The sequence below is a fragment of the Ophidiomyces ophidiicola genome (assembly GCF_022830035.1).
Source record: "Ophidiomyces ophidiicola strain CBS 122913 chromosome Unknown scaffold_32, whole genome shotgun sequence".
Lineage (NCBI taxonomy): Eukaryota > Fungi > Ascomycota > Eurotiomycetes > Onygenales > Onygenaceae > Ophidiomyces > Ophidiomyces ophidiicola.
In genome coordinates, this window is record NW_026054672.1 from 920 (window position 1) to 22,716 (window position 21,797).

Genomic DNA, 21,797 nt, shown 5'->3' on the forward strand with positions numbered 1-21,797 from the left:
CCCCCCCCCCCTCTTTTTGTCTTTGATCCAAGCACGTTTCGCTGTGAATCCTCCGGGCTGTGCTTGTGCAGTGCAATGTGCAGTGCAGTGCAGTGCCGAGGTGGAAAAGAAAGCCTAGAGCTCTGCAGCTTGGTTTTTACTCTATACTTAGTTTTTTCTTTCGCACGGGGTTTTAAAAAGAAAAAAAAAACAGGACTTCTTCTACATATGCCAGGCGCATCTGTCGGACCGCAATTTCTGCTCGCCGATCATCGACGGGGAAGAGCTGGCGGCCAAGAAGAAAAAGGAGGAGCTGGATCGGGAGATTGAGGCGGTCAAGCGCGAGTATGAGCAGAAGATGAAGCGCCGCCGGGAGAAAGGGAAAGGCAAGGAGAAGGAGAAGGATGAGGAGGACGGGAAGAAGCAGCAGAAGGAAGATGGCGTGGAGGACGAGGAGGACGAAAAAAAGAAGAAGGCCGAGAAGGAAAAGGATGACAAGGTGGGTTTCTTTTTTTTTTTTGCTCCCGAAAAAAGCCCTACTGGGCGCGGCATTTGGATTTCTGGAAACCACTGATTGTTCCCCCGTGGTGCTGGTTGTTTTTGGTGTATAGATCCAGGCTATCAAAGCTCGTGAAGGCGACGGGACGCCTGAGGATGAGACGCCTCGGATCTATGAGCTTCACAGGTACGTACGTAATCTTGTGGGAGTTTTATTCTAGGCACATATAGCTTCCAGCTCACCGGGAACCGGGGTCCTTTGTGTCTAATCTCTTGCGTTTTTTTGAACATCTGCCAGGAACTTCTACAACATGCGGCTGGAGCGGCTCCGAAACATGGAACTGGCCAAGCGCAACCGCGAGCGGATGAAGGACGCGGCGTTCTTCCCGTCGGCGCCCAAGGGCGACCCATAGAAAAAAAAAAAAAAAAAAAAAAAAACCGGGAAACGAGGAAAAAGGTGAAACTGTTTGTTGTTTTTTTCTTTTTTTTTTGGATGGTTCCAGATTGATAAGGGGATAGTTACGGAGGATATGATATTGCATGCAATGCATAGATACTACTGCTACTGCTGTACACGGCCGTCATGACGAAGTGTTTGTTACGGACAGAAACCCTTCCTGCAGCCCAAGACCCAGCAAGACCCATCGACAGGCGTGCTCGCTTAGGCATTATTATTCCATAATCAATGGTAATCCATATTCTCCCCCTGAGGCTCTCTCTCTCTCATCCTCGGACCAGACGTCGCGCCCAGCCCCCGGACGGCACAAAAACAAAAGCTCCAAAGCAACAACGGGGTCTGCTTGGCCTGTGGTTAAGAACTTGGCCCCCTTGACCACTCAGAACCACCCGGCCTTACCGCCCGCCAAAACCGCCACCCGCGGCGCCTCCCACCCTTAACGCCGCCCCCGTGTTCCCAGCCCTACCAGGCCCTCTCTGGCCGGCGGCGTTTGTTGGCCGTACTTGGTAAAACGACGCGGCGAGCTTGGGCAGGTGGAGACCGGGGCGCCTCCTCCCCCCCTGGGCTCTCTTTGGCCTTGGGATCGGAGGTTTCGGGGCTCTTTTTGGCTACTACTGCCGCTCCGGGGACAGGGCTGCGGTCTCCGGCTTGAACGCAGGATCGTAGGCAGCAGGATAAGCTTGCGGTGTCTTGGGGGTTTGTTTTTGAGGTTCTGATCGCCGGGCAAGGGGCTTGGGGCGTTGATACGGCTAAATTGGCTATCTATACGATGACGTTCACACCCACGGAGAAGCAAGGTTATCCCGAGTTTCTCGCAGGTTGGGTTGGGAGGAGAATAAGACTAGCAATGCAGGGTCGTTCTTTTTTTGTCATCATCGTTTGAAGTATGTATGTATTATTATTCATGTCGTTTCTACGTGGGGGAGGCGGACCCCCGTCCCATAATATGAAATTCTATCCACAGGAAAAAACTCCAGCAGTCCATGCTTTTGCATTTCTCTTCTCTCTCTCTCTCTCTCTCTCTCTCCCCCTCTCTCGTCCTCCTCAGAACAACCACCACCGCCGCTGCTTCCGGACGACCTCCTTCAGCTGCTCGCGCACGCGCGACAGCTCCTCGATCTGGACCGCCTCGCGATGCAGCACCTGCAGGTGTTCTTTCTTCAGCGCCTCGAAGCTGTCGTCCAGCTGCTTGTGCCACGGATACAGCACGAACACCTGGAAGCCCAGCGCCGACGACGCCACGATGAAGTTGGTCAGCGACACCGACCGCGTGAACAGCATGATTGATTGGGAATGTGTGGCGCGCGCGCACGCACTGCTTGCTGCTGCTGCTACTGCTGCTGCTGCTGCTGCCGCTCACTACTCTAGTATCCTGTCGCTGCTGGGTTAATTAATCCTCGACGAAGGGGGGGAGGCAGTAGTAGGCCTAAGAGGAGGGGAGGTGATCCGCCGGCACACTCACGAGAATATAACTAGTTTGGGGACGCAGAGGAAGGGCGCGGTGAGGCGTGTAAGTACGACGTGGGAGGGAGTGGTGGTTTGTTTCAAGTAGGTTGCGTCTTCTGTTTCTTCCTTCTCTCTTTCTCTCTGCCTTGGGCTGTTCACGAGGGGGCCGATTCAGGATCAGCTCGAGCCAGAAAATATCGTAAGTGTAGGGTAGTGTAGTGTAGTAGCAGGAGCAGCAGCAGCCAACTAGGCGACAAGGAGCCTCTTCGTTGTTGTTTCCCGTGACCAGAGACCGAAGCTGAGCAAAACCGAGCAGTCAAACGTGAAAAAAAAGATAAAAAAGAAATCCTCCTTCTCGTCCTCCTCTGCCTCCTCCTCCTCCTTCTTGGGTTGCGCGGGCTTTCTCCGGCGTTTCGGGCGCTGCGTCGCCGAGATATGTCCGAGATAGCTAACTCAACTCGCTGGTTACGCCGCGAAACGCCCAAACCGGGCCCCGGCGTTCCTGGCAGTGGTTAATCGCCGGGCTGGCGATGGGATCTAACTAACTAGATGACCTTCTTGAACGTGTTTGCAGTAGATTGGCCGGCGGCCGCGTCGGGAGGATCTGCGTGAGTGCGATGCGGTTGCACATCATTTATTATTATTATTATTATTATTGTTGCTCGAGCCTTATTCCCTTCTTATCTACACTGCTCCGTATTTCTTATTTTAACCGCCACGGGCCGTGCGGTGGAGATGAAGCATGTGAGACGAGCGAATATGCGCCTGGACGAGCCGAGGAACGGCGCTGTAAGATAATCGCCGAGTATCAGCCTGTTGTTGCTCCGGAGCCGCTGTCTGACGGTATGACATGGGTTTTGGAGTGGCCGTTGCCTAGGTATCTCAACATAATCTATACGCAGATAACTACGGAGTATACGGCCTGCTATCAGACCTGATCCCTCGCCAGATATGCCCAAACCGCCCTACCAGCCAGCCAGCAATCAATCAATCACGACAATCGTAATGACCACCAGAATCACTCCGTGACGCCCTCTCTGACCTGCTCCCCCAGCGCCTCCCAGTCCTTCTCGCCATTCGCCATGCTGCTGACCGCCCACTCCGGCAAACTCTTGTCGGTCGCGATCGCCCTCCTCTTCGCATCCACCCAAACCATAAAGTCTCCGTAGCTTCTCGGCATGACTTGCATATCCCTCTCGACCAGGAACGTGTAATTAAACACGCCCGTGGGCTTCTTTGCGCCGTGCGAGACGTCACGAACCGACGAGTCGACGCGTACCTGCACCTTCGTGAATCTTCTTCTCCCTGCGGAGGAGGCGCCAGGCCCGCCGCTGCCGGCGGCCGCCGAGGTCGTAGTCGTGGGGCCCGCGGACGCCAGCGGCGGATCCGTGTATGATATCACCGCCTTGAGATACAGCACGCTTCCTACCGGCACGGGATTGTCGAACGTGCTGGGGTCGAGCGAGAGGAATGTCGGCCGACTGTGGGAAAAGGATGCTGCGCAGCAGAATGCCAGCTCGAACGTTTGCTGCAGCAGGTAGCCGCCGAAGATCATGAAGTTATGGCGGTTGCGGTACTCCGGCTGCATGATCTGAGCCGACCGCAGCGCCGTCTCTTGCATTGGAATCACGTTGTCAGGGCGCACAATGGGGTTTTGGGGGTCTGGGAAGTGCCGTGTCAGTACGGAGTATACGTTGAAGGGCTCTATCAGGTTCACCTTTGTATGCTAACTCAGTAATCCACATAGCATGAATAAGATCACTCTCTTCATCATTCGGCGTCTCCTGACGCAGACTTCGCGACCGTAATGCCCGTTTTGCATTATAGTTCTGCTCCCCTTTCTCAAATAATCGCCGTTCTTCTGCCGTCTCAATCAAAAGCGGTGGAACATTCACCGGCCTAGCCGCGAATCGTCAGTCAACAAAAATTACCGTTCGGACAGCTGAAGCCCAGCAAACTCAAGAGGACGAACTTCTTAGTCGCCGGATCCAGCGAGACCATCGTAAACGCACAGGTAATCAAGACGTCTTCCGGCCGGACTTCCTGGCCCGGCGTCGCCGGCGCTTTCGCGACCTGCAGCGATACCTCAATGCTCGAACGGCCCGTGGCATACGTGACCTGGCCGCTCAGTTCGAGATCGCAGATTTCCTTTAGCGGGTTTTCAATCACGATTCGATCCACGGCGGCCGTGACCATAGTGACGTTGTCGCCCGTATGTTGGTAACCAACCACGCCAGCGAGGGCATCGAGGTCCATGAGAAGAGACCCAAGCCTGCAGATTCCGGTCAGAGAAGTGTGCACTGGGGTTGGAGTAAGGCATTGTGGTACACGTACCTGATATGTCCGGAGGCATTGAGATATGTATCCAGCAGCCACGGGTCCTGCGCAAGAGGCAATATCTACACGAACAGCACCATCAGTCTAACCTACATGAGAAGAACAAGGGGGAAATCGACAAAAAGGAAATATATCCAACCCAAATCCCACACAAATTCCTCAAACAAATACACACACAACACCTACAGTCCGATAATAGCTCTCACTCATCCTCTTCGGCTCCAGATCTACTCTCACCCCCGACGGCGCTCCCGCCGTCTCCTTCCCACCTCCCATCGCGGCACCATCATCTCGCCCCCGCTGCTGCGCCGCTTCCTCCTCTTCCCGCTGTTTCGCCAGCGCCTCGACCCACGGCATCTTGACCCTGCGCTCCGTCCACACGGGCCGGAACGTCGCGCGCGCGCAGGTCTGATGGAGGCTTCTTTTGCTGGCTGATAGCTGCTTCTTTCTAGAATACTGCCGCTGGAGTCCAGAGACTCCAAGGAGGCTCGTTGGGCGCGAGAGCGGTGCACTGACGGCGGCGGCTGCTGGTGCTGCAAGCAAGTGCTGGGCCGCGACACGGTGCAGTGAAGGGAGTGGCATGCTTCTTCCCCCCTCTTGGTTCAGTATCAAGCTACTGCGTCTGTGGTGCGCGCCTGCTGGAAGGTCTGGGTATCATGCTGCAGAGATTGCTGGGGTTGTTCCTGGCGGTGGTTGACTTTCGTCGAAACGCGGGCCTGGCGATGACGTAGTTAACTAGTTACTCCGTAGTTAACTTTGCTAGCCCCTGGTTCGAAAGCTTAAACAACCTTCCATATCCGGAGTTCCACACAGCAATCGCCATTTAACTGTCATAATCCGTCAGCCTTTTGTAATCGTAATCTTTGATGGCTTTATGTATATGGATTGGAAGCGAATTTCCAATAGAGCACGGAGTACACTGCGCAAGATGGTATAAATAAAATAATATTCCTTGTATGAATACGGAGTACTCAAGCCAAAGAATGGGGCTCTACAACTTATAGACTAACTACCAAATCAAGATCTGTCCTGATCCAAAATGCATATAAATTTCAACATAATTCTATATGATGGAGTAATATATTTCAAGCCCACCATGTCACGATTGAGCACCCTATAGTACGAGGTAGATAGAAGATGTTGTAGAGCAAAAAGATGAGCAGGCCAACGGTGGGCGCTTCATGAACACAGACGAAGGAAAACTAACGCCACGCAATGATATGTGAAATATTGTAGCTAGATCAACAATTTGAGGGGTATCGCGCTTTTAAAGGCAAGGGGAAGAGGCATTAGAGCCAGGGTGCGGAAATTAGAAGATGTCGTTGCCGGGGTATACATGGCAGCAATACTATTTAGTTGAGGCTCCGGAGTGAACTCCTTTCACCGTCAACATCAAAGAAATGCATGGTACAACAGGTGCCAAGAGTGCCCTGCTGAGAAGAGCAGGAGAAGTGAGGGCCAGGAAGGCGTATAAATAAAGGCAGCAGCGCCTTTATGTTCTGGCGAGTTGGCTGGAGTAGACTGAGTTGGTTTTGCTATTGGTTTATTGTTAACATCCTGTGGAGGAACCGGAGAGGCCGTCGATTCTGGGCTAGAGGACCTGGACGTGGCTACAACAGGCATTAGCAATTGAAAAAATAAATTAAGGGGAGATATATCAGGGAAACAACATACTGGAACTAGGAGTGGCCATATTGCCGGCGGAGGAAGGCCCAGAGGACTTGCGATTGGCAAATCCTGTAAATTGATCCGAAATTAGCTGTCTGTTCCAAGGACAAAGAAGGTCCCTAGCTCACCTATCTTGCTCTCATCATAGTCGAACACGGAGTAAACATTTTTCAAAAACGTATCACCAAGAAGCCACTGGTTGGGTCCTAGAGGCTGTTGACCTAGGATATATGAATTGCAAACATTGTCCCTGCCACTGCCAACATAATCTTTGGGAGAGATGGTCCATTTTACCCCAGAAATCATGATTTCCACAGAGGTGTTTGTATTACAGGGAATCTTGAAATAATCCTCATCTTTTTTTGACCCTGGAATCAGTGCATGTATTGCTTCGGCATCCTTCATCGGAATAAGAATAAATGAGGTTCCTGTATCGATCACGGCGCTTTTGTTGGTGAACTTGATAGTTTTGCCGTCAACAAGTGCGCCATCAATTGGGATTTCCCAACGATTGGTCTCCTTGATTATCTTGGTGTAGATAATATCCCCCGTGAATTTGCTCTTATCAACATCCCCAAGCACCATTTGCCCATCATTGGTACCATCTGCAGCTCGCTGGAGATTTATTCCAAGCACGTTCTTTTTCAATAACTTATTCTCCGCTATGACCTGTAAAAACGGTGGTACTTTGGTGGCTTTCGACGGTCCCAGCCCGAGAATGCCATCCATTGGATAATTTAAAAAGTCATCTGAGGCTTTCAGCGCATATCCGAAAGCAAGGCGGACATTGAAGCCAGCCAGTGAAAGGGTGTCTTCCGCAATAATACCTTCCACATGCCCTGTCCCATAGGTAACACGCCAATCTTTATTCGTGATATTCAAAGTATCCGACGACTCTGTCCCAAAGGTATTATGTTTTAGACATGCAGGAGAAGTACAATTGGAACCCATCATCCAAGATTCAGAAGCACCGGAATCTAGGAGCATCCACATTTTCTGGCCCTTAGAGCCCACTTTGACAACCGAAAAGTAAGAATAATCGCTGCCATCCTGGTTGATAGCAATACTATTCTTCATTTTCGGCTCGGAAGACATGATTGCGCTGTATTTATTTTCCCGTCGGGACTATGAGGCTGTCAGTTCATCCAGATCAGTAGAAATGCCAGACATAACTGACCATTGTCGGAACCTTGACGATGTCAAACGACAATGAAGTGCTCTCATGTGGAGAAAAAATCTTTGGAAGGGAAACAGGGAAAAAACGCCGCCGATTAGAACTAGGAGGACTCGGGGCATCCCATTCTGGAATCTTCACAGGGTAAAAGGCAGACACCCCGGTAGAAAGAGTGCCTGCAACAAGAAAACATGGCAACAAAATCATGATCCCAAAGTAGGGTCTATACTAAACTAACTCAACGTCTGGGCATCTGTAAACACGCTTCGGTAGTCTCAAAATGTATTATGTGTTATTCACTTTTGTTCAACGACGTTCATCCAAAATATATCCTGGGCGAAAAGAGAGTCGCTCGTATGCCGGACGAGAAATATTAAAATATATAGAAAGCTCGCTGGTGGAGGCGTGGAAGCAAACGATGGGTTTGGACGCATACAATAGCCGCCGTTTAGATCGACATGAAACGAAACGTGGAGGTGGAAACGCTGCGGAGAACACGGCCGCTGATTGCTGCAGACTAGTAAATATTTACGCCCATAAACAATTGCTATCGTGTGCACACGTAAGAGTAAATAGATTGTGGGAGGAATATCAACCAGGCTATGAATAAACAACAAACAGTGCAAGAGAAGGGGTCGGAAGTCAAAAGGCCGAATGTGCCCGGCGGCTGTGATTTGAGGGTAGACAGCAAGAGAAGGACGTTGCAGAACACACGAAAAGCAAGAGAGACAGAGAGAGAGAGAGAAAGGAGGGAGAAGGTGAAGATGGCGAGGCGGAGAGGAGGAAGGGCGTTGCAGATGGGATGTCGTTGCAGTTGCCCAGGATGTCCAGGGACCTTCGCGGCTTCCCTGATTTCGCGCTGGCAAAAGAGGGAAGGGGCTCGCTCTAGCCGCCCGATCCTGAAAGGGGGTGGAGCCCCCAAGACATGTGAATGGACTGCGAGCTTGGGCCAATAGCAGCCCGGAATATTAACTAGCGGCTATAAGGGGCTGGGGGGGTGCGGCGCTAGCCAGTCCACTCTCTACAAAACAATTGCTTTTCAGCAAAACATCATAGATCCTGAGCATAGAAGTCTTTCGGTATCACAGCTATGACTATATATTTCGAAATCTTACAATATATATGCATGACTCAACGTAGACCTTTCATTCTTATTCTTTCGTTGGCTGGTCTCGTGATGGCCAAATACGGGGTCGACGAACTGGTAGCAGACAGCCACCAAGCAACATCCACGATTATTAGCCCCAGAAGCCCCAACCAAGGGAAGGCTTAAATATCACAGGAACCATAATCGGACAGGCCACAGCTACGCTAAAAACATGCAACAACACTCTTTCTACGAGAATACTATTCCCGTCACAAGGTCTCATCTTCGAAGCGACAAACAGACCTCTACCTTGTGCATGTTCAAGATGACCTTTAAAGAGGGCAAGAGCTGGACTTTAAGAGTACTTCGCAGGACATGGCTACACAGCTTCTTGCGTCAGAGATTCATATTCTTGAAGAACTTGAGCTCATTGGGTTTTCATGGGCTGCAAGTCTTCAGAGAAGCGGACTTACTCCGTAAATTCAACCATCCAGTCAGATGCCCCTTCATTGCTTCGACATGGGTATTCAGGCAGCCAGTTTTTATGGTCAGATGAGTTTCAAAGCAACCAGTTTGAAAATCAAGCAGCAATGATGCACACATCACGGATTGAATGTACCAAGAGGACTGGTAAGTTCAATTTTGCTCAGACTAAATCTTACTCGCAATTTTAGGGGGATCGTCCATAAGCATTATACCCGGATAATTCAAAATAAGATCCCTCAAGTCCACATGGGTCTTCTTCCAGATATTAAACAAGACTGAGCTGGTCAAATGAACCTTCTTTCTAGTGTTCTTTTACCTGAACTTAAAGATGCATCTTTTGTCGTTAAATATGGCGATCTATCACCCAAAAACATACCCATGGATGCACAGTATAATGTCAAAAGGTAAGTGAGAATATCCACAGGTCACAGCCAAGATACTAATGATTGACGAATCTCATCAATCGTACCTTTCCAACAGACAGCCTGCTTCCCCCAATATCTCTGCCTTGACAACCTTGGTGTATTGCAAGTTCTTCTCTCCTAGAAGACCAAAAGATCTATATTGCTGCCATTCAATGCCAGAAATCACGGGCGGTGGCATCAATGATTCGAGTGCTGTCTTCAAAAATGCTGTCTTCCAACAGTCCTTAATGGAATTGATCATAAGCAAGGGAATGCGTCGACATCTGGCATGTAAGAGGCGGAGACTGTCATCTTGTGGAGAAAACAGCAGGCAACGGGAGAAAATATTGATGAGTAGCCAGCCCGCTAACCCCAGTTGGCTGTAGTATCCAGGGCGAGACCGCCACCGGTCCCGTCCAGCACCGCTAAGCCCGCGTAAAGCCTCATTTGCCTTGTTTGCAGGCCACAAGAACTGACCAGTCATCCAGCCAACGCCTTTTGGGGCATCCTGTTTCAACTCCGACGAAAAATGGAACAGCAAACAGTCTGGCCAGCAAGCCTCTTCTCCTGCAACATCATACTACGAACCTTGTTTCTTCGCAGTTGTCGGGCGCTCTGGGCATTCAGGGAGCCTCAGACTTTGCGCGCTTTGCGTCCCAAATTTCGGGCGCCAGCCTATCACCAACACGAGCGCACCACCTGCCCTGTCCGGCCACTCTTGTGGGAGAATCAATCGACTCGCAGACCCCTCATGGAAATATCCTTACACCACTTCTACCATCCGTTCGTCCAAATATAAGGCTGTCCAATTTCTCGGGAGGCCTGCTACTCCGTAGTGCGAGCCGTTATCCTCGCCACCAGCATGATCCAACGCGTCAAATGTAACGCCCCAAGCCGCCTTTTTGGGCACGGAGACATTCAATCCGAATGACGTACTCCGTACGCAATATAACTCTTAAGCACTAAGCCGATGAGCGCAGAATTCATATTTTGATTAATGGGAGACGATCTTGCCTTCAATCAGCACTACACAATAGTTCCCGCTTATGCCGCGTGGAAAATAATGCACCAACTTATACGAGAAGAGTTCGCTCACTTCGTTCGCTGCTCAGCCTTGCTAGTAGCTGCTAATAAGTGGTCCTGTCTAAGCAAAAAGGGCATAGGGCGAACCTGTTCACATCCAATGAAAAGAAGTTGTAAAGTTGGACACGTCTTTGGACCAATCACAGTAATAGCATTTGATGGGGTAACGCATTAGGAAATTAGGGCTTAGGGTTTTACATTCATTGTTGAAAATCCTTATTTTGGGCTTATTTTCGCCTCGCAGAGTCTCTCTACATAAGAGCGGCATCTATGACGTATTCTTCAGTGGCCTCCAACCTCTCCACCACAAGAGACTGTTGATCACGCAAGAGCCCTACCTGATTACCGAAATTTCCCTCCAATGATGGTACCTCCGGACTTGGTACCCTAACCCATTTGAGACCGGCCAGGCCGTGAAGCGCAGGCTTCCCGAAGGAACGGTAAGATTTGGGTTGGCGCCGAGTTGAGCGGCTCGAGCCTACTTCTATACTCCTATCTCCACGCCACGGACTTCGGATAGTCAATATCATTCCTTGAGGAGAAAATAAGACCTTTTTTCAATAAGAAACAATCTTCGTTCTTTAGGAGTATTATTCTGTGCTCCAATTGATACCAGACATCTTGAGTGAAAGCCAAGAACTAAGTCGCGTAGCGCGGTTATAGAGTACGAAGTACTCCGTACCTTCGTGCAACGGCAATCTGCCAACGTCAACGCCTAGAAACGATTAAGATACACGGCCCACACTGAAACAAGCAAGTCGTTACCCATGCGTCTTACCATAAAGATGTCGCACTATCTAGCTGGGCCCAGGTTTTACCCACTCAGCAAGTACTTTGGTCACGGCCAATAATTTCTATGATTGAGGTGCTTTCACAAGCATCTGACTCGTATCCGTACCACTTTGGGATAATATGCTTGGGGCGACTGATTTTCCTTGAATAAAATCCGGGAATGCTCCCGGAAAAATACCAAGGCACATGGTAGCCTGGACTAAGGGTTACCATGTGTCTGGACTTAGCGGGTACACATATTGAGTATCTGGTATAGTTACGCACATGTCTTGTTTGTCTCGCCACTCCTAAGTCCTTACTTACTAAAAATGTTTCTATTCACACGATTTCCCCCCCACCCCATCCCGCAGGTGGTATATTTTGCCGCACCGTTCAGCAGATCAGCCGTCCTCCGGGCCCATGCAAGCTGTTTTATGCCCTCCTCTTCCAGGTCTTTCTCTCCGCCTTCCTAAATATATATAAACCCTGGTTAGCTTAGGCCCATTTCTGCTTCATGGGTCTAGAAAGATACAAGGCGGTAAGGATTGGGAGGAGCAGAGGCACGTATTTCTCCAAGCTGGTGGCTAATTGGACTTTCTCTAGATTATAGTCTGACCGCAGTATTTCCTCTGATGAAATGGCCTGGACGTGCCCAAGAGTGTGCTCAAGCCGGACCGGTGAGAAATGATGCCGCTCTGTGGTATGTAACAATTGAAAACTTAATATCATTCGCCTCACTTTTGTACCTGACATTCCGTTGTGGAGCATGGCATGAGCCCGGTGCTCAACCAGCTAAGGAAGGTATCAAGAATATCAGGACATTCTCAGGGGATATAGCATGAACAATGGTGAAAATATAAAAACGGACGTGCTTCTCCCAGTTCAAAGACCTGAGTTGATATTTCATAGAGCAGTCTTCTATTTGATTATTATTCGGGACTTGGAACGTTTGGAAAGTGTGACACTAAAATGATGGCTCAAACATTTATTCTTGCCCTTCTTGCGACTACAACAGCGGCCGCTCCATCTGCTCTTAACTCTCGAATCGTTGGTGGAACAGCAGCAAAGCTGGGAGAATTTCCCGAGACTCTTCTCCTCAGTTGGAGAAATTCACAAAGACAATGTGGTGCTGTACTGATTAGTGATAAAGTTGCGGTGACAGCTGGATATTGCCTTACAGAACGTGATGGTACCGCGGTAAGCCCTTATCTCTCAGAAGGACCGACCAACTTCGATACTCATTGAAAAGTAGCTTCCTGCAGAGTTTCTCCGGAGAGGCCAGCTGCGGGTCGGATCCTTAGTGAGTAATATAACAAACAATTCTATCACAGCGGAATTGCAGCCAACATGTCTGCTTCTTTAAATAGGAGGCCGGTTCTGGAGGTACGGTTTATGGATTCACGTCCGTCACGGTACATTCTGGTTATAATGTTTCGACAATTACGAACGACATTGGGCTTATTCACTTAAGCACATCTGTCCAGCAAAGCCGGAACGTTCGCAAAGCGAGGTTGCCCGCAAAGGGCTCAGATCCTAGGTCCGGCTCCACAGCAAGTATCTTAGGCTGGTTTGTGTTTCTCTTCTTTTGGCATTAACACCTGGCTGAGACCAATTTTTTCTCCGTAGGGGACAAACAGTTCATGGGGGACAAAGAGCGCCCGTTTTATTAAAAGTAGACGCTCCTATTGTCGATCGCGAGACCTGTCGTAGATTATCGAAACCACCCCCCGCCAATTTCCACGTTACGGAAAAAATGATATGCGCAGGTGCACGGAACAAATCTCCATGCAATGGCGATAGTGGCGGACCGATATTTGACGTAGCAACGAAAAATCTGATTGGGATTATATCAGCTGGACGGTATTGCGGCACAGAAAACAAGCCTTCAGTGTTCACCAGGATCAGCGCGTATCTTGATTGGATTGAACAAAACAGCAAGCCTAAGCCTAGAAGGTAGTAGAATAAATTGGGATGAGTATGTCAGCCGGAGGCCTGCCTAGGCGAGGCTCGGCACGGAGAGTAGAGCATTCTTTTTGTTTCTTTGTATGGTGTAGATTTGGAACATGTCTTCTTTTTGCCACATAAACATGTCAGAGCTTCACTCTGATTGACTCTTTTGCCCCACATAGGGCTAGTCGCTCACTTTATATAAAGCAGCCTAGAAATCTGAGATCAGATGAATCAGGCACTTCTCTCCAGCTTGTAGCTCATAGCATCACAGGGTAGAATGGCAAATTTTGTTTGTACAGAGAAATTTAGTCTGCATATATGATTTCTTAAGTGCTACTTAGAAGCTGCTGGTTTAAGCACTGTTCTTTGAGCCTAAATGAGAAAGGCCTTCTGCCTTGTTCTACAAGAACCCGTTTCTGATTCCAGAGCGATATATAGAGTTGGCCAGGGTGTGGTACGGCCTAGTGGTTAGGGTCGCCAGGGCCCGTGCGTCGGGTCTGGGGCCGCCGAACTCTGGGTCAGTGATTAGCCGTTTGGCGGCCCCGGCCCGAACCACCGGGGCGGATTTTTGTCATCCTTCAGCCGGTTGGTTCTTGCAACACATGTAAAATTTACGAGGTTGCTACTCGGCTGAGAAGTCAGCGGCGAAGCATCCATTGGCGTCTGGCGTAAGGGAAGTCGGAATTCTAGCTAGAACTAGAAAGCCTAGAAATATAACGAGACGCAAATGACCTTTTGTACTGGACAGCCTGGAACTCTAAAACTACGACTATTGCATCTATAGCTACCGAAGCTACGATCATGTGCGTATATTGATGAAGCAATTAGTTCAGCCCAGTGCAAATATGCTATCATGCCCGGGAGTCAGGGGAGGAGATTTAATCATGGGATTGAAGCTAGGGAGGACTAGCTGAGCTGGCTCTAGATAAAGCAGGCCACCTGTATCTCTTACTGAAACTAGCTTGACCGAGAAATAGCGAACATAGTATAGCCGCTATGAAGAAAGCAAATCGGAGGTGTGGAGATATACACTTAACAATGCAGAGTATATATAAAGATATCGTTAGCGTATCCCCACCTCTGTACCTATTCTTGTAATGGCCTTCGAGGGACCAAGAATATTTAACCGCTCCGCTCGCATGCTACCCTTAGAAAGCAACGCTAACCTCAACACGCGAAACATACGAAAATACTGACAATGATACAACCGTCATAGATCGCAATATATCTATGGCTCTAAAAGCTTTCATTCAAAATTTCTCCAATAGGTGAATATCAGAGTAACAGCCGAGTAGATCTCCAGAAAAGAGATTCCAGCAAAATATATTATACCGCCATATATATGGCTTGATATGTTCAAGGGGCATTTCCCATTCTGGGATCCAGTATAGACATAGTATACCGTGCCAAAGAAGGGTCGTAGCCCGGAAGAAAATAAAAGCGATAATAAATAGACAGAGATCAGAAAAAGAGCGTAGAAAGAACCCACGGTCGAAGTGGGAAAATGCAAGCGCACTGGCGATGCATTTGGCTGAGTTCGTCTGGATCGACTAGAAAAGAACGAAAAGAAATAGGAAACCAAAAAAACAAAAAAAAAAAAGGAAAACGAAAAAACAACAATGGACACTCCCTATCCGCAAAAGCTACGAGGCAGATGTCATTTCAAAGTCGTATCTGAGTTCTTCTTGGGATGATCTTCAATCATCATATTCCACAGCCCCTTTGCCATACCTGCTATCGTCACCTCGCCTTCTTGACTCCTGGCCACGTCTAACGACGCTGCAGCACGTTTCGACCTCGTAACAATCTCGGTGAGGTTGTACGGGTTGATGTCGACGGAATAGTTGTCCACCACCTCAGCCATGGGGCTTGGTCCATTGGCATCCAGTGGTGCACCACCAACACTGTAGATTTCGGGTTTCATAGGGAGAGTACCGCTCGTGTTTACCAGTTCATAATGTGTATAATAATCCGGGGGGGTTGGCATTCGGGGGAAACCGGGGGCCATGTTTGAGCCGGTTTCGGCGTTGTTGGTCGGCATAAAGACGAAATCAACGGGAGATGAGTCATTGACAGCTTTGTTAGCGCGGGAAGTGTTGAACTGTCTTCCTTTGTCGGAGCTAAGCGTTCATTCTATGTCAGCGATTTGCCCAATGGTCGAAGCCCAAAGAGACGACAATTCCTACCTTTGTCCGAAAGCAGGACCATCGATTCTCTTCATGGCGATGCTAAATGCCCTGGTCTGAAGGAAATCATGGTTCGCCAGGCGATCGACCAGCTACGGAGCACGATGGAGTTAGCCCGAGTTCCCTGTCGTGTGAGCGTTGCAGTGGGGACAAACCTCGGCTTTACTACCACCGGTCCGAATGTTTCTCTTCTCACACTCAGCTTTCAGGTCCGCGACGCTTCGTGAGCGGTATATCGACGTGACGTCGGGGCCAGACGCTGGCTGTGCAGAGTAGACGCCCGTCATATGGAGCGAGCGACGAAGCACCGACGACGGCGCTGGCGAATGCTGTTGGGACAGGATGCGCAGAGCACGTAACGATGTAGAGCGAGGAGCCGCCATGGTGTGCTGGATTGAGCTGCCCGTGGGTGTGCAGGGGCTGGGTAATGGGTCAAAGAGAGAGAAGAATGATACAGGAGCGAGAAACGAGGTCAATTGAGAGCGAAAGAGCGCGGCGGGCGAGATAGTTGGCGACAAATCAGCTGACTTGCCTAATCCGCAGCTGGTTGAGGAAGCTGTTGGGGGAGCGGACAGGGTACAAGCTACCACACGCAATCTGGCTGGGTCCAGGGGTACCCACTCCGCCGCCGCAAGTTGGCCAAAGCGCAGGCGCCAAGACAGGTTAGCCTCCGAGTGCGGACCGGCGAGAAGAGACGTCAGGCGAGCAAGAGGGATGCGCGAGGAACAGATGGAGAGAAGCAGAGCCAGTGACGGGCGAGGAGGGCGAATTTAAAGACTGCCGGGCGGGAGAGGGGAAGCGTCACTCACTAGGTATAGCCCACTACTAGCTCAGTGAGGGGAAGCGTGCCAGTCTTGGTGGTCTGACCGGGCTGCATTCCTGCGACGACTTCCCAGATTCGCGCCCGGCGGCCTCTTGGTGCTCCGCAGGCTTAGTTCGTTACATGCCTGCGCAGACGAATCCCTGACCGTCATGCGTTCGGCCTGTCGGAGTGGCTAGGATGCCGGGGGTTCGGCCGTTCCGCGTCCGCTATCCTAAAGTCCCTGAGTCGCTTTAGTGCTGCCTCGTGTCGAACGAAAAGAAATCACTCAGAAGGCTACAGTGGCTATCTCAATACTGATTCTTTGCGTTTGAGCAGAGGACTGTGGAATTAGCGTTGGAGGACCGAGGAGAAGCATTACGGCACTCACCGCTACTGCAGCCCCCGAACCACTCTCTACCCTCCTCGAGCTTAGTTCCAAGGCTAGTGACGCCTCACTCATTTAAATGTGGCTTCTTCGAATTCAAGAACCTTACCTGCACCACTAAGAATATGTCTAGTTGGATCACCTTTGCAGGTTTAGTGTTTAGTCGGCGGAACTTCATCCGTAGAGTATCTCCTCCTTCACTCGGCCATGACATTCATATTGGTGGATGGTACTCCGTACCAATGTAACGAATCCAAAAAAACTCTCTAAAAAACAAAAAACAAACATCATCCAATGTACCCATAGTATACTCCGTACATGTGCCCCTCTCCGGGGGGGGAAGTCTGTCTTCCCTTCCGCTCGTGACTGAATCAGACCGTATATCTACAGCCTGGCCTTTGGCGTCCATAATTTCGTCGCTGATAGACGTCGGGCGGGGCTTCTCGCGTACGGGTGGTTTACAGAGTCGGGTACTAAGTGGTCGATATCTCCAGTGTGGACCAGCTCAGGTCCGGCTTGGTCCAGAGACGTGATGCCGACAAGTCTCATAGCGCCTTCTAATTCGTCTTTCATAACTGTGTAAAGTTGTTAGTAAAGTAGCGGTATATAAAGAAGGTCAGCTGCTATAAGCGGACAACATACTGTCAAATAAATGCTCGACACCCTCCTGTCCATAGTTTGCCGCGAAGAGCACACTCCGGCCCAGACCCACAGCCGTGGCCCCAAGGCATATGCACTTCAGAATGTCCGTTCCACGGCGAATCCCGCTGTCAACGAAAATCTCCATCTTATCAAACACTGCCGGGCAACGCTTATGCAGCTCGAGAAGAGTGATGATCGGCGGAGGACTAGTATCGAGATTGCGGCCGCCATGGTTACTCAGCAGAATGCCATCCATGCCCGCCTCCATGGCCAGAATGGCATCGTCGGCGCTCATCACGCCCTTCAGCACCAGCGGGAGATGAGTGTGTTTGCGGGCCCAAACCAGATCCTCCCACGACAGACCCGGATCGATCGACGTCGCCATGATGCGACCTAGCCCACCGCCCTTTTTGTCATTTTTCGTGGTCGCATCGACCATGGCGACTCGTAGATTCTCGTCCGCGCGGACGCGCTCGTCGGCCTCGCGCTTGCCCGGCCACGCAGCGTCCACGGTGATAAAGATGGCCTTGATCCGCGGGTTCGCGGAGCATTCGCGCAGCAGGAGTTCGGACTTACTGCGGTCCCAGTTCACGTAGAGCTGGAAAAAGTAGTCCGCGCCGGGGCCGGCGGCGGTGATGTCCTTCATCGAGTACGACGCGTTGTTGGATATGGCCTGCACAACGTTCTTGGAGTCGCAGGCTCTGGCGACGCCCAGCTCGCCATCGGGATGGATCAGCTTGACCATGGCGGCCGGGCTGACGAACAGCGGCATGCTCGCGTCGCAGCCGAGGATCCTGGTGCGCGTGCTCACTTGCCGAACATTGCGCAGGACGCGGGGCCGCATAAAGATGCGGTTGAGGAATGACTTGTTGGCATCGCGAGTAATCAGGTCGTTGGAGGCGCTGGAGTAGAACGCCCAGGTCTTGCGGGCGACGGTCCTCGAGGCGACTTCTTCGAAGTCATGGGCGCTGATGAGCGTCGTGAGAGGCGGTTTCTGATCGCTCACGGCCACTGCAGGGTCCTGTTCCGGCGGTGTCTTCAGCCATTCGCTGTCGACCGTGGCCGGGTCCAGATCGCCTTTGAACTTGTCGCCGGCGAGGTTGTCTCGCAGAACGCTGGGCGCATGGATATCTGCATACGCTTTCGTTGCGTCTCGGCCAGCGAACTGCAGGATGACTGGGCGTCTTTGTTAGCCAAACAGCGTCTGCATAAGTTACGTGCTGCGGGCTCACACACTCGCAGCGCCGCCCGGATGCGCCGACAAGAACTCCGTCACGTCCCACACCTCGTTGGCGACGACAATCCAGCAGTCGTGGGACGAGTTGTGCGCAGCGACTTCTCCACACGGAATCAAACGGCCGCCTGGGCTTGACATCATTCACAAGAGGGGTATTAAAAGAAGGTCTGTTATGTCTGTTCACAGTTTATATATATACCAAGTAGGAGCTCCTCTCTAGAAATATCTGGCCAGCAACGACAGTCGAAGTAGGATGGCCTCTAAACATGAAACGAGCGATACTTAAACAACTGGCTTCTCACCGTGCTCCATCGCCAGCAACGAAAAAAAAAAGCCTCTTGTGGAGATCAAAATTTGGGGGAAAAGACGCCTATTATGAGAAACAGCCTTTCGGCTGACGCTTTTTAGGTTTTTCTCGCCCTGGGGAAAGACATGGGCGGCTGCCGTCTTCTCGAACCCAAGCTGTGCCCGCACGCCTCGACCTTCAGCTCTTGCCGTCCTGTCCGGTGACTTTACATACCCGGCGTTCTTTGGGGGCGTGGCTTTGCGGTGATCTTTTGGGAACCCCGCACGGCATGTTGATGATAGGTGAGGCGTGTGCCGGTCCCACGCCGTGGATCTCGCAGGCGTTCTTGGGATGTCTGCAGGGCCCAGATCTCCGATGCTGAAAGCAGTCTGCCCGTCTGGCGTATCTGGACCCTTAATTGATTTTTTCCACGCAGTAATGGCCGGATAAACCAAGGCTTCTCGCCTTGTCACCGCTTTTTGAGGGGGCGCGGCCCTGCATCTGCCTCACCGTCTAGAAAGTAACTACACTACGGAATACGGAAGACGGCTTTAAGTATATGCGGACTCCTCCGTTCCTGGGCGGAAGCTGGATGTATGGCGACAGGGCATCACACGATATGGACGGGCTTTGTCGGCAAGGCGGGCGAGCGAGAAGCCTGAAAAGCTGGGTTGTGTAACATGGGCGGCGGCGTCCAGGGGAATTGGAGTTCATGCACAAACTACCGTAGATGGAGTAGCATTAAGACTCATGCATTGTGAATGCATGAAAGACATGTGTGTTGCCAAAATAATGATGAGCCAGCAGAGGCTGCAGCTTCTGAGTCGTTGAGCGTCGGGCTGACCCTCGCTGGGTTGGGCTTTTCTGGCGAATTTCCGCAGCGGCGAGTGAGAGGAAAAACGGCCAATTGGAATGCCGGGACGTAAGGCTTTGGCAGCGTCTCTTATTGGCCAGCCAGAAATGCTTGGCGCATGACTAAGCAACATCTCCCACCCGCCGCCAAGACGACGACCGAAATTCGAAATATCGTCGCAAGAGACCGGCTGGCGGATGTGTCTGCAGGGGCCCGGAGCCGATGATACGACTGTCTGCTGCTCAAGGCCTTTGGCAGAGATTGTCGCCTGTGCAAAGTAATTCTGGCCTCCGTGGAGCGCTTCGAGGTATGCGGCTGGTGCTACTGGCTCCCCCCGCTTGTGCAGGGCGAAGACTTGCTTATCGTCAAAAGGCCAGACAACCTCTGCATTTCAGTATCATAGATGCCAGGCGCGTGTAAATAGACCATATAGTTGTCCTGAGAGGTACTTGAGTACCTTGGTGGGACGTTTCGCAATGGGAGAATCCGCTCAACAGATGCGATATGTCGACGTAGGTCTGCATGATCAAGCCGCCCTTAAATATCGTTTATTTCCGTTGTATGATTAATACTAATGTTGTTGCTAGATTGGAATAAATCTAGGTGACCCGGTTTTCAGGGGTGAATACCACGGCAGAAAAGTCCACGACGATGATTTACAGGATGTCATTGAGCGGGCAGTCAATGCCGGCTGCAAAAAGTTCATGGTGACAGGCTCGGATCTTCGTGAGTCGCAACATGCAATCCAGCTGGCAAAAGATCACCGTATGAAAACCCTGACCATGCTTTACCCTTAGAAAGGAGATGAGCTAATACTATTTAGCTGGCCTCTGCTATGCCACGGTCGGTGTGCATCCTTGCCAAGCAAAACTCTTCGATTCATACCCCGAAGGACCGGACAGCTATCTGGCAGCGATTAAAGCCCTGGCACTGGAGGCGAAAGATGCCGGTCATGCTGTTGCTTTTGGAGAGATTGGACTCGACTACGATCGCCTATTCCTCTCACCCAAGGACCAGCAACTGAAATACTTTGAAGCACAGCTAGACGTTGCTGTGGAAATTCAGCTACCGCTGTTTCTCCATTCTCGCGCCGCTAGCGAAGATTTCGAGCGGCTGGTGGCGTCGCGACTCGCCAAGCTGCCGAAAGGAGGGCTGGTGCATAGTTTTACGGGAACGGTAGAAGAAATGCAGCGGCTAGTTGCACTGGGGTTGAACATTGGCGTCAATGGGTGCAGTCTGAAAACGGAGGAGAACCTGGAGGTTGTGAAGGCGATGCCGCTGAATAGAATACAGATCGAAACGGATGGTCCTTGGGTATGATTATTGAAGCCCTTGAATCTACATGAGAACTTTGATGGCTGACATTGGGGAATAGTGTGAGATTCGACCGTCTCATGCGTCGTTTAAATATGTCCAAGACGCACCGGCGTTGCCGAAGGCGTTTAAGAAGGAGCGGTGGCAGAAAGGGAGCATGGTCAAAGGAAGGAACGAACCTGTGGCGATATCGCATGTGGCGCAGGTGATTGCCCGAGTCAAAGGGATTTCGGTTGAGGAAGTCTGTGAGGCGTAAGTACACCAAAACGACGTCCCTAGACGAAGGACTCCTTGCTGACGAACTATACAATTAGGGCGTGGAATAACTCCATCCGGATGTTTGGCTTGGGAGAAGAGCGGCTGTCCTAGCAGGAACCTTTCAATGGAATAGTGGTGCAAGTGCCGGCAGCAGCGTGCAGTTGATGCGGTTTCCCATGCACATAGAAAGCAATGTACTGCAATACATAGACTTCCCTGGTTGTTCACATAGGGCTGACGATCGTCGCGCGGCGTTAAGATAATCCGGGGAAACGCTAACCTTAAACGGCCGATCGGGCCGGGAGTCATTCCGCACAGCTTGGCACCAACCACACCGCCGGGCATTGCAGGTACTCCAGCAGGCACACTTGCTGCACAAGAGCTATCCTCTGCCAGCCCACGCTGTTCTGCTGGCTGCTGCCCTATCCCCTTGCTTGCTGGCAGGCTGTAATGCATGGTATCCCCACACCACCGCCCTTCACCATGGATCTCAC

General features: G+C 51.0%; 7 protein-coding genes across 7 annotated transcripts; 3 read left to right on the top strand and 4 right to left on the bottom strand.

Moving 5' to 3' along the window:
- Positions 1 to 337: 337 nt before the first annotated feature.
- On the top strand, positions 338 to 890 carry LOZ57_005774 (uncharacterized protein; the record flags this gene model as incomplete). The annotated part of the gene is made up of 3 exons (XM_049254801.1): positions 338 to 478; positions 591 to 664; positions 776 to 890. The coding sequence occupies 3 exons, from the start codon at positions 338 to 340 to the stop codon at positions 888 to 890; spliced, it is 330 nt and encodes a 109-aa protein (XP_049106141.1).
- Positions 891 to 3,398: 2,508 nt separating this feature from the next.
- LOZ57_005775 (uncharacterized protein) lies at positions 3,399 to 5,074 on the bottom strand (the record flags this gene model as incomplete). Its single annotated transcript, XM_049254802.1, has 5 exons — positions 3,399 to 4,042; positions 4,098 to 4,279; positions 4,353 to 4,652; positions 4,715 to 4,779; positions 4,904 to 5,074. The coding sequence occupies 5 exons, from the start codon at positions 5,072 to 5,074 to the stop codon at positions 3,399 to 3,401; spliced, it is 1,362 nt and encodes a 453-aa protein (XP_049106142.1).
- A 1,035-nt stretch (positions 5,075 to 6,109) lies between these two features.
- Positions 6,110 to 7,480, bottom strand: LOZ57_005776 (uncharacterized protein; the record flags this gene model as incomplete). Its single annotated transcript, XM_049254803.1, has 3 exons — positions 6,110 to 6,327; positions 6,392 to 6,454; positions 6,514 to 7,480. The coding sequence occupies 3 exons, from the start codon at positions 7,478 to 7,480 to the stop codon at positions 6,110 to 6,112; spliced, it is 1,248 nt and encodes a 415-aa protein (XP_049106143.1).
- A 4,882-nt stretch (positions 7,481 to 12,362) lies between these two features.
- Positions 12,363 to 12,985, top strand: LOZ57_005777 (uncharacterized protein; the record flags this gene model as incomplete). The annotated part of the gene is made up of 3 exons (XM_049254804.1): positions 12,363 to 12,587; positions 12,643 to 12,690; positions 12,758 to 12,985. The coding sequence occupies 3 exons, from the start codon at positions 12,363 to 12,365 to the stop codon at positions 12,983 to 12,985; spliced, it is 501 nt and encodes a 166-aa protein (XP_049106144.1).
- A 2,012-nt stretch (positions 12,986 to 14,997) lies between these two features.
- Positions 14,998 to 15,909, bottom strand: LOZ57_005778 (uncharacterized protein; the record flags this gene model as incomplete). Its single annotated transcript, XM_049254805.1, has 3 exons — positions 14,998 to 15,460; positions 15,527 to 15,618; positions 15,682 to 15,909. 3 exons carry the CDS (start codon positions 15,907 to 15,909, stop codon positions 14,998 to 15,000), a joined length of 783 nt encoding a protein of 260 aa, XP_049106145.1.
- A 1,188-nt stretch (positions 15,910 to 17,097) lies between these two features.
- Positions 17,098 to 18,730, bottom strand: LOZ57_005779 (uncharacterized protein; the record flags this gene model as incomplete). The annotated part of the gene is made up of 3 exons (XM_049254806.1): positions 17,098 to 17,288; positions 17,356 to 18,531; positions 18,592 to 18,730. The coding sequence occupies 3 exons, from the start codon at positions 18,728 to 18,730 to the stop codon at positions 17,098 to 17,100; spliced, it is 1,506 nt and encodes a 501-aa protein (XP_049106146.1).
- Positions 18,731 to 20,207: 1,477 nt separating this feature from the next.
- On the top strand, positions 20,208 to 21,414 carry LOZ57_005780 (uncharacterized protein; the record flags this gene model as incomplete). Its single annotated transcript, XM_049254807.1, has 5 exons — positions 20,208 to 20,243; positions 20,319 to 20,496; positions 20,555 to 21,045; positions 21,107 to 21,297; positions 21,360 to 21,414. 5 exons carry the CDS (start codon positions 20,208 to 20,210, stop codon positions 21,412 to 21,414), a joined length of 951 nt encoding a protein of 316 aa, XP_049106147.1.
- Between the last annotated feature and the right edge of the window lie 383 nt (positions 21,415 to 21,797).